General features: G+C 43.6%; 1 protein-coding gene across 1 annotated transcript; it reads right to left on the bottom strand.

Annotated features, from left to right (window-relative positions):
• Nucleotides 1-243: 243 nt before the first annotated feature.
• PGRMC2 (progesterone receptor membrane component 2) lies at nt 244-11,563 on the bottom strand. The gene is made up of 3 exons (XM_032187123.1): nt 11,218-11,563; nt 2,195-2,350; nt 244-1,462 (listed from the first exon to the last, which is right to left on the bottom strand). The coding sequence occupies exons 1-3, from the start codon at nt 11,561-11,563 to the stop codon at nt 1,365-1,367; spliced, it is 600 nt and encodes a 199-aa protein (XP_032043014.1). The 3' UTR covers nt 244-1,364.
• Between the last annotated feature and the right edge of the window lie 3,169 nt (nt 11,564-14,732).

The following is a 14,732-nucleotide window of genomic DNA, read 5'->3' as shown; positions in this document are numbered from 1 at the left end:
ACAATCAGTTCACTTTTTTTCTAACATAACAGCATTGGCATAGGTTTATTCTTTTAACTAGCACTTACCTTAGTAAGTCTTCCAAGTTCTCCAAAAAGATGGGACTTGAAAAATAATACCCCAAGAGCTAGGAACAATATTAACAGCAATAAATATTTCACATCCCAGACTTCTTCCCCTTAGTTTGTATTCTATCATATTCCAGCTCTGCTTAGCAGCTTCTACATAAAGTCTGACAGCACATTTGGTATTGTACATGCTTTATTAAAATGGTACTCGTATTTACAATATCTGCAGAAACAATCCCTCCCAAGTCTTGCATTCAGACAGACACGCACACATACACACGCGCGCACGCCCCTTCACTCTATAGGGGTGTGAAGGCTATGCTCCCAAAAGTTAGGCAGCTTCTGGAAGAGGAGGAAGGGTGACTTTTTTTTTTTTAATTACTTAAAAAGAAGCATGGGAGTATGCATTTGGCCATCACAATGCTAATTTAAGTATATGTAGTATTAACATATGGCAGTAACACTGAGTATTCCTCTTTTACATTCTATACACAGAATGACATCAAGGTTTTCCAGTCAACAGAACTTTCTAACTTCAGTCTCAATGCTGCTTGTAGTGACTATGAAACCACGATTTGGGGCTTTCCCTTAAAACAATTCAAGTCTATGTAAGCGAAATAAGGCACAATTAATATTCGATTTGATTTAGACAATGGGAAAAAGGAAGGTGGGGAGGGCAGGCTTCAGACAATAGTTGTTGCAGAGGAAACAGTTTTACCCAATCCTTTTGAGAAAAGGATGAATTTTACCCCCATCCAGATCTACATGGACTTCTCGTAGAGAACTGAAGTATTCTGCCAGGGCTACTAACGCCCACATACAAAACAAAATTGGAAATTCACATTTTCACACCAGTTTCAGTAGTCTAACCTACTGATACTGATGTACATGAGTACATCTTTCTTTAATGCTGAAGGAGAAGACACACATGAAACAAGTTTCAAATCTTTCACTGAGCTTGAAGACTCGCGTCTTTAGAGAGCTTGTAATATATGCTATTTGAAAAGGCTTCAGCTTACTGATAAAAAGGAATAGCGTTTTTGCCTTTAAATCCCTGGCCCCTCTTCACTAACGAAGCCTCACCAGACATTACAAATAAACTGCAACAAAACGGTTGGCAGCACAAATAATGTCTAGTATTCAAATCTTCATTTGTGAGTATATTATTTTCCTTGTACAAAACCTGTTGAATGTTTTTCGCAGCAGATGAACTGTACCCAAAGATGCAGGACATTCTGTGATGGGGAATAAGAGGTTGCAGTTCCGAAGGCCCCTGACTTTGGTTGTTTACAAAGTTCATTCCTGTTTAGTGTGATCCTTGGTATCTTCCTCATCTGTGTATTCTGATGGTTCTTCCCCTGGTTTTAGGAGTCTACCTACGTAGTCGTATTTTTCTGAAAGAGATTTATGATTCCATTACAATCAAATACAGCTAGTTAGCCTGCACTGCTGCAAACGCACTTCTTCCCATACATGCTAAGGTTCTGAGCCTGAATCTCTGAAACTGATGGCAATTTATCAGCAAGCTCAGCTCTTAAAACAATCTTGATACCACTGCTGTTCACCACTTTTTCTGCTCACAGTACTTTGTTTTAGTTCTCCCACAGCTCATCAGCCCAGGTTTATCGCACAGTGGCTGAAAACGCTGCTACTAAATCCAGCACAAATTCCCTCAGCTTGTTTTGATTTCAATTAATGTGAAAAATTGTTTCCCCTCCCTCCAGAGATATCCTTTCATATTCCTCAGAAATTATTTCAAGACAAACTTGTTCAAACCTTCATGCCAAAACAGCTCTTAGTCCTAATCATAATTCAATGGAAGCCAAATTCAACAATGTGAGAGCAGGAATTCATTGGCTAAGCTACACTGAGATTCAAGAGTGAAACTCTATTCTGCATAGCTGAGAACACCTTTCTTTGTACAAAACTAGCAGGCTGAAAAAGCTATAGCAGGATACAGTAGAATCCTCCCTAATTCCTGAGATTCCTGGTCATTTCCTAAGAAAGGTACACTACATTATCAATGTTGCTACCAACATCCCTTTAAAAGATGCCCCGAGCCCAAATCAGTCATTTTTATTAAAAGCATTTCCTTAAGCTAAAGACATTCTCATTTGAGAAGTTACCTTTAAATTGCATTTCCCACTCTCTTACACTTTCCATCTGTACAGCATTTAAGTCCGATAGGTCATCATATTCATCTCTGAGTGCATCTTTATCTAGACAGAAAGTTGCTAGTCCCCTGGAGGCATCTCTGCCAGCAAATATTCCGTATGGACCCTCTGGAAACAAAAAGACAAAACCAATACCTTCAAGTTTTTGTTTATGGTGTCTGATCTCAATTCATTACAGTCTGCTGAAGCGGTGCATCAAAAGTCCCACAGTTTTGCAGTGACAGGAACAGCAGCAGTTTCAACACCATGGCTGTTCAACGTTCAACAACACTGCAATTCAAACTTAAGTGTCACTCGGAGATAAAGTCTGCTGAGAGAAGCAGAATTGGGAAAAGAGCTTTGGAGGGGTATCTGGAAAAATCCCTGACACTCGGCACAAGTCAGGTGATGCAAATTCCAAAGAGACTGGAGACTGGAATTCAAAAGAAAGCTACTTCTATTAAGCAAAACAGAATATTTAAAAGTCACGCATGAACAGAACCAAATTATATAGACATCTTAGTTCGACTAGTACTGTAAATGGATTTCTATCATCTCACTTCACTTATAGAACCACCATAACTTGACAGACTGCTCATCTTCTGACACATTTCTAACGCCTGTGGAAATCACACTGCAAGTGGTTCTCCTCGTTTATTTTGGGCAGCAGATCACCCATATACCTGTCCGGTATCGTTCCTGAAGACTGCACAGATCTTCATGTTACGAATGTTAAGCAAGTACTTCCCTTGTGTTTTTTGACTGACACAAAGCACAAAGACACTAATAAAATACTGAGATTTTCAAAGCTAAGATCATCAAAGAAATAATGCTAAGGGAGCGGGATGATTTGTAAACCAATAGCTTCAGGATGAGGTTGGTAACAGTCTTCCCCAAACTCAAATTAAAGAGCTCCAACCATACCATTTAGTTTTTCTGAACCTAAAACTGAGTACCTTGATTCATCTCAATTAAACATACAGAAGAAGAAGAACAAAAATCCAAGACTTTAAAATTTTGGCTAACAGTGGATAAGCAGCAGAGAAATGCCCAAGGCATTACAAAGAGCAGTCGCTATTTGAAAACAAATAGGCCAGGACCCTTCTCTGGCCCACCTCTTGGAGACAACAGTGGCCATCAGCCTGAAGAAAAGGCAGCGCTAATGGTAAGCACAAACACAAGCGAGTGGAAATGCACTGTCCCTCACCCCTACTGCTGTAAGGACTAACAGCACCCCTGTGCTTGTCCTTTAGGATACTTAGCTCCAAGAATGGCATCCGCAGTAACCACCTCTGTGATCAGGGACTGTATCTGTGCTATTTTAGAAAAAGTCTTGAAAAACCGGATTCAGAAATTGAAATCAAACCTATACCAAGACATTTGATTTATTCCTTTAGCATGCTAGTCACTTCTCGTAAACCAGGTAAGAGGTAGTAATGGCCACCACCTGCAACGTAACAGAGCTCTTCAAGTCCTGCTTTACTCCAAAACAGCCGCCATTCAGCTCACCCAGCTGTTGATGTTCTGAACGAAGAACACAGGACCACAAAGTTATAAACTGCTTTTGCAAAGATCACACACAATCCGTAAATCCTTGAGCAATTACAACTTGCTATGTAACCTCCCTGCCAACAGTATTTTGTCCCAGATTTTTCCTTTCCCTGAACTGTTTAAACCAAAGCTTCCATAAACTCTGCTGGCTATTCGAGTAACCCATTCTCAAAATTCTGGCTAACCAGCCATAGAGCAGGACACTGCCCCTTCTCTTCAGCTCTGCATTTAGTGGTTTATGGAGCTTTACAGCCACTGCTGAGAGGCCACCTCCTGATCCACCAGCTTGATTCCAAGTGTTTCTGTTAAAGAGAGAATTACTTTATATTGATCAGCAAACCCTGAACACCCTGACATCTCAGTAACACACTTAGCTGAAAGCACGAATGCCTTTAGAGCATCTCAGTTTCCTTTAAGATTGATGGATCCAAAATTTCTGCAAATGTAAGGTAGTGTTATTATACCAAAACTTTTTTTTTTTTTTTCCTTTTCAAGAACAGATGTTAAATGTTCTGGCATGTTTACTACAGAAGTATTCAGGAGCCACAGAGAAACAACCAAGCCAGGTCCAAGTGTTCAGCAGAATGCTGACTGATAAAAACAAGCCTTCAGACCTCAACAGCATCTCAAATTCCAGCTCTGCAAACCTAACTTAAAGATGTGTCGCATTCTTTTATCCCTTACTAAAAAAGCAACTACTGAATTCTAATTATTTAAAAAATAAAGGAGTACAAGCCCAGCTTTACTTTAAAGAGCTGCTAAAGCAGAAGTTCAGACATCTCGATATGAGCAATCTACTTCAAAATTTACAGCTTCCTTTCAGATACTTCTACACGGAGATTAAACAGAGCATTTTGTATTAACAGAGCATATACAGGCCTGTTTTTTGCTGTAAGCCTTTGTCTGTTATTCACTTTTACATGAATGGTCTTAAATTGTGCAATGGTCTTAGAAAGGTGTTTTGCACACCAGATATTTAGGGATAATCACTCAGGAAGGTGCAAGCATGGAGAACTCAGGGGAAGAAAAAAAAACTGCCTCGTGAGCATTACTCCGTGTCAGACATTAATGTGATCCTTACAGTCCTCCCACTGAGTTCTTTCATGACCAGACGCAATTCTCTCTGCAACTCCTACCTATAGTCAGACCTTCTTTTGTTTCCTTTTGTCTTCCTGTCTATTTAGACTGGCTCCTATTCTAAATTATTGATTGCATCACTGATACACGTACTGAAGAGATTGTAAGAAGAGATGCTAGTAGCATAGGTATGTACACTAAAACAATTTTTCAAGACTGTCACAAAATTTCAACCATTTTCTTTCCCTATACCCCCAGATTAGCTACTTCCTAGTCCAATTCTTTAACCAATTCTCCTCCCACACCTAGCTGGCATCTCACAGCTACAAAAGGAAGTCAGGCAAGGATCAAAAATCATTAAAACATCTCCTACACATTCCTTGGCTACACACGGCTCTGAGCCTCACACCAAGGAAAAGCCTGTTCCTTGAAGAACGCTTTTCTTCCCGACCCTGCTTTCACACATGGAAACACTGCCACATAGCCTTTATTTTAGCATAAGCTCAGCTCTGAAATCAAACCGTTATCAAGACTATGCATTTGCCTACATTATCTCCACATCTGTCACACCACATTTGCACACTGCCTGTTTCCCTGTGTAAAGTCCTCGTTTACCTTACAACCCTACCTTGCATAAAGCATACCCTTTTTTAAGCCAGGGCAGGTGCAAAATGTTGCTCCCCACCGCCTGCTTCCACCCCCAGCAAGTGCAGATTCTCACTTCCTTTCAGGATCCCATTAAAAATCTGGACTTCTTGATGAATTTGTTCCAGCCTGACATTCATCTTTACTCACAAATGAACTGAGTAGGCTTCAGACTTGGCAGAATCAAATTCTCTTCAGCCAAGGAAAATACCTCTCCAATTCCTGCACTCAGGAGCAGGATTTCAGCACCTCCTAGCCTGGTTTCAGTTTCTAAATGATGATTTAATTTCTCTTTGCTTACCTATGTCAAAGAGCAGCAGACACAGACAAATAAATTTAACATTAGAAAACCGTATTTAAAAAAAATCTGAGAGAGAGATGAAGCTATCCAACCTGTAGTTTTTATTTGCAAGCACTGTTTCCAGTCACTTGGTCCAAAACACACCAAGCTGGATCTTGGAACAGCACGTGCTTGAATTTTCAGATGATTTGACCACAAATTCCCCCCAAACCTATGCTGGAGCTCCAATTTTCAGTAGATATTCTCGGTGTACCAGCAGGGTTGTCTGACCCCGTCAGCTGCATACCAGTCTCACAGAAGATCCTGGACTACTGCTCCAAGACCAGCCGTGGAGGCAAGCACTGCTCACCGGGCTCTGGTTGCTCCAGCTCTGTGCAGGGACCTGCACCGCCAACAGCTGCACGTGGGCTCGGTATCTAACGAGGCGATACCGTAATCTACGCAGCAGCGCTCGTTCTCACCAGACTGATGCAAGCTCTCCGAAGGAGCCACGCAGGCTACCAAGGTTCAGTTGTAAAGCAGCTTCAATTTCTGGGAGCAGCCTCCAAGCTGTCCCCAGCCATGCAGACCCCTGCAGCTGGTCTTTGCACCCACGTGCGCCACACAGACACTGGCAGCACAGCCCGGCTTCGTCTGCAGCTTGGAAATTCACAGGCAGCTTTTAAGCTGCAGAAAAGAATAAGGACAAATCTCTCTTTTAATGTAAGTGAAGGGAACAAAGGGAGAAAGACCAGGAATTTATTAACAGCTGCACTATTTTACCACCTGGTCTACCTTTTCCAGTCAAAATCAATGCAAAATTTCCATTACACGTTTAAAATTTTCCATCCGAATCCTGAGATGTTAGTTGAGTGTTGCTTCTCTTATGAGGGAATGAAAAAGCTACAAATTAGACAAAGCCATTTTGAGATGCAGCTTAAAAGCAGCAGCTTTCTTGTAAGATACATCATTGGAATTCAGGGTGACATTTTCAACTTTACTGCTCCAGATTCACATGAAAGGAAAGATTTGGATCAGCCTCAAGTTACAACTTGCATGGAAAGTAAGTGTTCTTAGGAGGATGATCCACGAAGTCTACTTGCTAAAACAGGAACTGTTTAGAAAACGGATTTAGGGCCTAAATCTGACTTGTTGGGCACAGGGCTAGAGGGCCTCTAGTCTTGCTTCTCTCTCTCCTGCCTCCTTCCCCTTTACCTCCGTGAGGTAAGCTAAGAACCACCGACCCAATCTGAACTGAAGAGGCAGACAGAAAGCACTGCGAGGAGTTCAGCTGTCAGCGGCTCCTGGCAGGCAGCTCCACGCTGGAGGAGGACGCAGATCACCCCGCATCGCCTTAGCGGGAAGTGCTCTGCCTGCTGCTTCGTTCCTCAGTAAGGCGAGCGATGCTGGCCACGTTTCCGACTGCATGCAGGAGAGATGCCCTGCTTCGTACGGGATTGCACGCCTACAAGTCACTGACAATGGTGGGACGATCACACCCCAATAAATCATGCCTCCAGCATTCCTGCCCGGCCCCCAGACCTCAGGTGGCTAGAGCCTGAATGATTTAATAGGAACTAGGGATTTATCCAAACAGACAGCATTACCGAACTTCCATCAAACACACAACTGTTCCAGTTTTATGATTCCTTAAAATATTGATATCATTATTAATATTCAGCCTATTAAGGGGGTGAGGGAGGGAGCCCACAGACACCAAGCAGGAGCAGGGGAGGGCAGAGAGATGCATCTTCCTGCACAAAACCACTGCCTCGTCTCCTGCTCTCAGGAACAGCTCTGAACTTTTTTAGTTTTACTTCTCCTGGTAGTAATTTTTCAGAAACTGTATTTTTGAAAAGTTGAGTCTTGGGGCAAGGCGCACCTCCCTTACAGACACGGAGGAGCTGGCAAGCATCAAAATAAACCACAGAAGACCCACACCTTACAGGAAGCACTTCCCCCCCCAATCTTATCCTCTATACTTATCTGTAAGCCCTTGGCCTGTTGTGTTCTTAAGATAAAGCCACCCTTAACAGAGCTCTCCAGACACAGCACACGTGTCCCTCCTGCAGCATTTCATGTTGCCGTACCACGCTCTTGGAAAGGAAGTATTCAAAAGCATCAGCACCAACCAGGAGGGTAACTTTTAAATAAAGCCACAATTAAGCTTATAGCACTTAATTCCAAAGGAAGTCTGGCAGCCTCGGGTTATTTTTATACAAACGATGGAGGAAATGGCAATGTTTACTACAGATCTTCTCAAAGTCTTTAGTATCAGAAATTGTAGTGCTTAATTGCCTTTCCAATATGAAACAAAGCTAATTTTCCCCTAACAAAAAACGAGCTATGATGGAGATATTTGTGGAAGGAAACACTACTACTACCTAATATATTCTTCTTGGAAAACAAACGGGAAGCAGACACCTATGTGACACTTTGAAAGACAGAAGTGGGTGAGAAATGAATTCACGGTGACAATGTGGGGATGGAAAATCAGGATTTTTTTTTTTAATTGTGAAAAACTAAGACCCAAGAAGTGATGTGGAACAGTTGCGTACACTGGGTCAGATATAATCCTGCTGTCATGTTCTAAAGCCTGTATTTTTCATAACTGCTCAGAGCATTTGGTAAGTTTATCTAACTAAACCTGTTTATAGCATTATACTAGCACACCAATTTAAACTCCATTAATATTAAGATTTGTTAAGAGTGCTTTATCTCTTACTATCCCCTTCTATTGACCAGTAAGCTAACAGGAATCTTAATGTAAACAATTGTGAAATCTAATGTTATCATAGCTGAAACAGTAAAAGCTGTGTCGCATGACACGGATGTAAAGCCAACACAGCACGCAGGAAAGGTGTCGACCACTAACTCTGAGACATGAGACGTGATCACGGATGGGGAAATCACTCCCCAACAGTTCCTCTGACATTCTGGTTCCATGATATTTTTAACAGTGAGCCATTAACAGTTTGCTTTATTGCTTTCAGAGCTTGCAGATGACAAAGGGAAAGGTAATTAATTAAGATTAATAACCAAGCATTCTAGAACACTTACTCATCTGGGCACAAACCAAAGTGATACTGAATACAACTAAAAGTAAAGCGTTGAAGCAAAGGGTATGCTTGCAGGACAGAGGACTATCCTGGGAAGCAGCATTTTGGAAAAGAGGTGTGTAAGTGAGGTTTTTAAGGAGTTCAGTGTAAACTGATTGATTCTTGGAGGTACAGACCAGACAGCTGAACACATGCCACAACCTTCCTGCTCTCACCTGAAATGCATTAGACATACCAAAGACTAATTACCGCTGGGATAAACTGTGAAAGTCTTAAAAGAGACAACAAAAGAAAAAAAAAAGTTTGAAACATGTTTTGATTAAATGCTCAAGAAACTGAAATTTTCAATCCTATTTGAAAAGATGACTTGAACAGTCTGTCCATTTTTGTGTTAAATCTTAACCATAGGTATTTAGAGGGCTCCTCAGTGAAATAGACCAAAGCATGACAGGACTCAATGGATGAAAACTTAAAATAGCAGAGCTTCTATTAAAATCAAAGCTTGGTGGGACCTTTAATAGAATTTCAACTGTAGGACAGAGATCTGGACTGTAGGACAATTCTATGCACTATTAGCCTTACACTAGAGGCAAAAAATAAGAAACAGCTTTGCATCCAAACTGTAGTGAAGAAGAAAGAACAGACCTTAACTTCTAGACATCAGAAGGCTTCTGAGACAGCCGCGTTACTCAGCAGTCACCCAGCAGTCAAGCAATACCTGCAGTTCGATAGCAAGCCCTCAGCCAATGCTACTTGCTGCCCTCAAAGCTGAGGCTGTTTCGCATCAGTACCTCAACAAAGCATGAGCAGCACAGTCCCAGCCTGCGGTGTCAGCAGTGTCCTCAACCATTTCTTCTGTTAAAGAACATTTAGCCCTTGCATGGTCAGTATGCTTTGCACTTCTCTTGCTATACTCCAGCATTTTATGAGGCATAAAATTACCAAGAGAACTTCCATGGATGTCTGGCTACTCTGACAGAAGTCCTTCTGGAAAGGTGTAGTGCTAGAAGCTGAAGAAGACTTCTCCACTCAACTCTTCTCAGATCTTTGAAGGCCAGCAACCACCCACTTGCTGGGTTTTTTTTTTTTTTTTGATCTCATTTTCAACCAGAAGATATCTGCAAGAAAATACCTCCTGACATGCATCCACACAGGTAAACCACGTCCGCACAATTCAAAAATCAACATGTTTGGTAGAAAACAGAGCTGATGCAAAGGTTGAGCATCACCATCCTCACATGCAGGGTCCCACCTAGCTGAGAAAGTTGACATCACTTCTGTTACCAAAAGGCCACCCTTCACTACAGGGTTAAAACCCAAACAAACATATTTGCTCCTCTCCATGAAAAGCTGGATGCACTGCTGTAGGGAAACCAGCTGCCGCCACTTATCAAAAAAGCAGACTGACATCCCAGAAGAAAAAGCTTTAGCTTTCTCACAGTAACAGGCCTCCAGAGGTTGAGGATGTGAACCAGTGACAGCATCCGCAGTGAAAAGGCCAAAACTTATGTTTGATATACAAGAGTGCACTGGGTCTGGCAGTGAATGCTTAGACTATGGCTCAATATCCTTTCATTGGGTACGTTATGAAGAAATCTGTCAACTGGCTGTTGTTTTAACCTTCGTATGCATACGTAACATACGTTTCATTAACATATGTATTACCTGCATTTTACACCAGCACACAGGTCTCAATTTAAAAATCCCTGAAGCAAGGGAGACGAAAGAACTAGTCCGATGAAGGGTACGAAAGCTGCAGCATACCAGGCTGTATTCTCTCTGCTTTCCTGGTCAACAGACATAAACAAGGCACGGCCAGGTGGTTCAGCCTCCAGCGTTAACTTTTTCAGTACCAGTCGGAACAACATTTTGACCCAGTTATGGCACCTTCAGCCCGCGCGACTGGCAGCAGAGCCGGTACCACAAACTCAGAGGGGAGCAGCAGTGCACTAGCCTCAACGTGCTGTCACTGCTCCTCGCTTCCCTGGTAAGGACCAAAGATTTGTTATGGTTTGTATGCGGCTTTCTTTTAGCAACCTAAGGTTTAAAAAAAAAAAAAAAAAAAAAAAAGGCAAGAAAATGACTTAATGAACTATTTCCTGGGGAAAAAAGGCACGGTATCCTCTCCCTCCTGCCCCCGCCGCACAAAGCGCCGTGTCACACCTCCCGCACGCCCCGCTCACACCGCGTTTTCCGAGGCCCCGCGGCTCCAGCAGGGCACAGCGCGGCGGCCGCCTCGCCAGCAGCACCGCGGGCACAGCGCGGCGGCCTCGGGCGCGGGCAGGGCCGGCTGCGAGGCTCCCCACAGCCGCCCCGCGCCCCTGCCCGCCCCGAGGCGCCCCCTCGCCCCCCGCCCCGCGGCCCCGGCCCGGCCCCGCGCTCACCGGGCCCGTAGAACTTGCTGCCTTTGGTCACGTCGAAGACCTTGCCGTTAACGGCCAGGAGGATGCGGGGGTCGCGGGCGCCGTCGAAGTGGCGCAGCTGCTGCAGGGAGAAGTCCCGCCGCTTCATCCGCGGCAGCGCGGCGGCCTGGCTGGGCTGCCCGCCGGCCCCCGGCCCGCTCCGCCTGGCCCAGCGGGCGTACAGCCGGTAGGCCGCCAGCAGCGCCAGCGCCAGCAGCCCCACGTTCAGCAGCATCGCGCCGCTGCCGCCGCCGCGCCCCGCGCCCCCCTCCCCGCCGCCGCCGCTGCTGCCCTCGGTGCCGGACCGCCCCTCGCCGCCGGCCGCCATCACCGCCAGGACAGCGCCCGCCGCGCCACGCCCCCCCCGCCGCGCCCCGCCCCCGCCGCCGCCTCGCCCCGCCCCTCTCGTTGGGCCGAGCGCCGCTACCGCGCCTGCGCGGGGGCGGCCCCGGAGCCGTTTGTCCCCCCTCCCGCCATGCGCGCGCGCACGGCCAGGTGGCGGGGTGGGGGGGGGCTCGCGCCGCCCAACCGTCATAACGGGCGGCCAACGGGCGCGGCGCGTGAGGAGCCAGTGTGAGGGGGTGCATGGCGCAGAGTGTGGCACGCTTGCTCCTCGTCTTGTCAGCGTGTTCCCGAGCCAAACAGCCGCTCTCGTGGCGTTAATTTGTTACATAAATGTGTAATCGGGCTTCGGGGCTGGAGTGTGAGGCAGGGAGTACTTTGGACCTGCTAAACTTTGGTACTCCATGCAGCAGTGTGGTGTGGAAGCATCCCTTCGTAATAGCAACCTTGAGACCAAATCACGGTTTCATCAATAAATCGCTCTTTAATAACTCGGTCACAAACGTTGGAGAACTCGAACCTTTTCACAAATGGGTAAACAGTGCAAGAGACTCAACCCAGCAGAAAATAACCCTAATCATACTTAGCATTTACATGCAGCTCTCCATCTCCAACACCTTCTGTGAGTAGGTGTTTAATCTTCTGCCCTCTGAGCCGGTTTAGTAATAACTGCCTCTGCAAGGAAACAGGATGAAGTTCTCACCAGTTAAAAACCTGCAATTAAAGTACTACTATTCTTCCTCCTAACCTAAGTAGGCTATAGTTAATATATGTATAATTAAACTCTAATAAGAAAGTCATTTTATCTCAACAAGTCACAGCTTGATTGAGATTAATAACAGTTTTGCTTTTTTCTTTTTAATCAAAGAATTGTAAAAATGTTGGGATTGTCTGGGCACAGCCATGGCGCAGGTCAGCAAAAGATCAGGTGGTACTTTTAACTACAGTTTCCTTCCTTCAAGACTTTAAATTAGAACTTCCACAACATTTTACTATGTTCTAATTTCATCTGCATTTTAAAGATGGGTTTACCGAACAAAAGCAAGTGGTAACAAATGTGAAGTACCTTTAACCACCTTCCTACTGAACTACCATCTCCACAGTCATACTGACTGGCATGCATCTCTTTGAAAGCATGTGGTTTTCCACTGCACCACGGTGATGCTCTACTGTTCTGGAAAAAAATCCGTCAGAAGTCAGCATGGAGACCAGAGGCATTTCATCCTCATTTTTTTGGGCTACCCACTTAGAGATTGTGTTGCTACCAGGGCTTGACTAGAATATGTCAACTCCTGTGAGCCTTGGAGCGGGTGCAGCAAAATGGCGACTGTTGTTAATCCCCACATGAGAGCTGGAAACCAAGAGGTGTTCCAGGAACCCTCTCTAAGGAAGTGAAAGGCCGAGTTTAAAAGAAGTTTGCTTGAAGCGATTTAAACACTGGGAAATAACCAAATACATTAGAAGTAACGCAATACAAATACTAAATATGCTGAGTCAACATTTCCAAACCCAACAGAAAGAAAATACTGAAAACGTGTAGGTGCTGAAGTGCAGACGCACTAGCCGGTTGCCCTGCTGTCAGTGATAGACCTCACACAAGTCCAGATACAAAGTGCTGAGGAATTTGAGGTCCTAGCTCACCTGCAAGCACCTTCAGTGCCAGAACAGCACCATAACAAGACAGAGGCACTCAGGATCTGCTAACACAAATGTGACAGGTAAACATCTTCCTGTCTTCCTTTATTTTTTGCCTGTGTTTGGTTTGCCAGGACAAAAAGCCTCTCGCTGTGAAGTGTAAAAATTACATTCTGTAAACCTCAGAAAGAGCTTAGTGAGCCCTGGAAAGATGTACGTGAAAGAATATTACCAAGTTTCTAATTGCATATGTTACTGCTCAGTAGCTTTTGTTGTTCCTGAGTGATTATTTATTTATTTATTCTAACAAATTTTGAGGAATACCTAGAAAAGGAATACTTTACGCTATACTCATGTGCTACGTCATCTATTATTACTCGTTTTTCCTCTAGTTCTTGGAGTTCTTATCTCTAGTTCTTCTATAATAGTAGAAGATTCTATAATAATAACAGTAATTTTATAATAATAGAATGTAATAGCCATTATTTCCATAGCAGGTTCTCTACCATATCTGACATGACTTGTTTCAGCAACAAGAGTAGAATAGTAGTGTCTTTTAAAGGTACCTGCATGCTGGTGCTAGACCTTGATTTTTTTTTCCTTCATTAGTATACATTTACTTCTTCAAAATAGGGCCTTCTGTGTTACAATGCGTTAAATATACTATGGTTTACTGTTGTATCTTTGTCCTCAGTTTCACTACTTCTCTTGAAGAATCTGGTAAATAAATCATCTGCTACCTACTTTTTTGCTGCACATATGAAATAATTCCACAACATTTCTTCAGAGGGAAGCAGGCAGGACTTCTGCCTTTTCCACTAGGAGGTGAATGCCTCAACTCAGAGCTGTGTTCATCAGCTTTTCTTTTCAAACACTGGTTATTACATTCTCTGGAAAGAAGAGAGAACTCAGTCAAAAGCACAATGAGACCAGAATTTAACAAACAGAAACTGAACTCTGATACAAGCTGGTATCATTGCTAAAGTTTGTTTTACTGATTTTGAAGCTGAGGAAGTATGTCTCACCACCCTAAGCAAGCTACATGCAAGACAGGTTAGGAGGTGAACTGTGCATGAAGGAATATGCAGATGTCTCAGTAAATTTGGAATAATACAGCGATCAATAAGCTCTATTGATTTTGGATATTTTTAAACCTAGGTTAATGTATGGGATACACTAATGATTTTGTTTTAAGCTGATGCAGTATGGAAATGCTTACTGTTGTGGTCCATCTGCTTACATTCCTTTATTTCATATTTATTGTGCTACATGTAAACCTATCTATAATTTCTAAATATTGTGTAACAGGGGCTCTTAATGAAGTGATACTGAACCTGCATGAGTTATTCAGAGATTGCTTTCAAAAATTTGAAAGTACAATACCGACAGTCTTATAGTGAAATTCGTATCAACATATACATTTTGTCTACAAAAGGCTACTGTTATGTCTTAGTCTTTGTAAATGGTGTGATGCCTGAAGTGCTTGGTCATGATATTGCAGAAACAGATTATGTTAATCG

The sequence above is a fragment of the Aythya fuligula genome, chromosome 4 (genome assembly GCF_009819795.1).
Source record: "Aythya fuligula isolate bAytFul2 chromosome 4, bAytFul2.pri, whole genome shotgun sequence".
NCBI classification, from domain to species: Eukaryota; Metazoa; Chordata; class Aves; order Anseriformes; family Anatidae; genus Aythya; species Aythya fuligula.
This window is presented reverse-complemented; position numbering and strand designations above follow the sequence as displayed.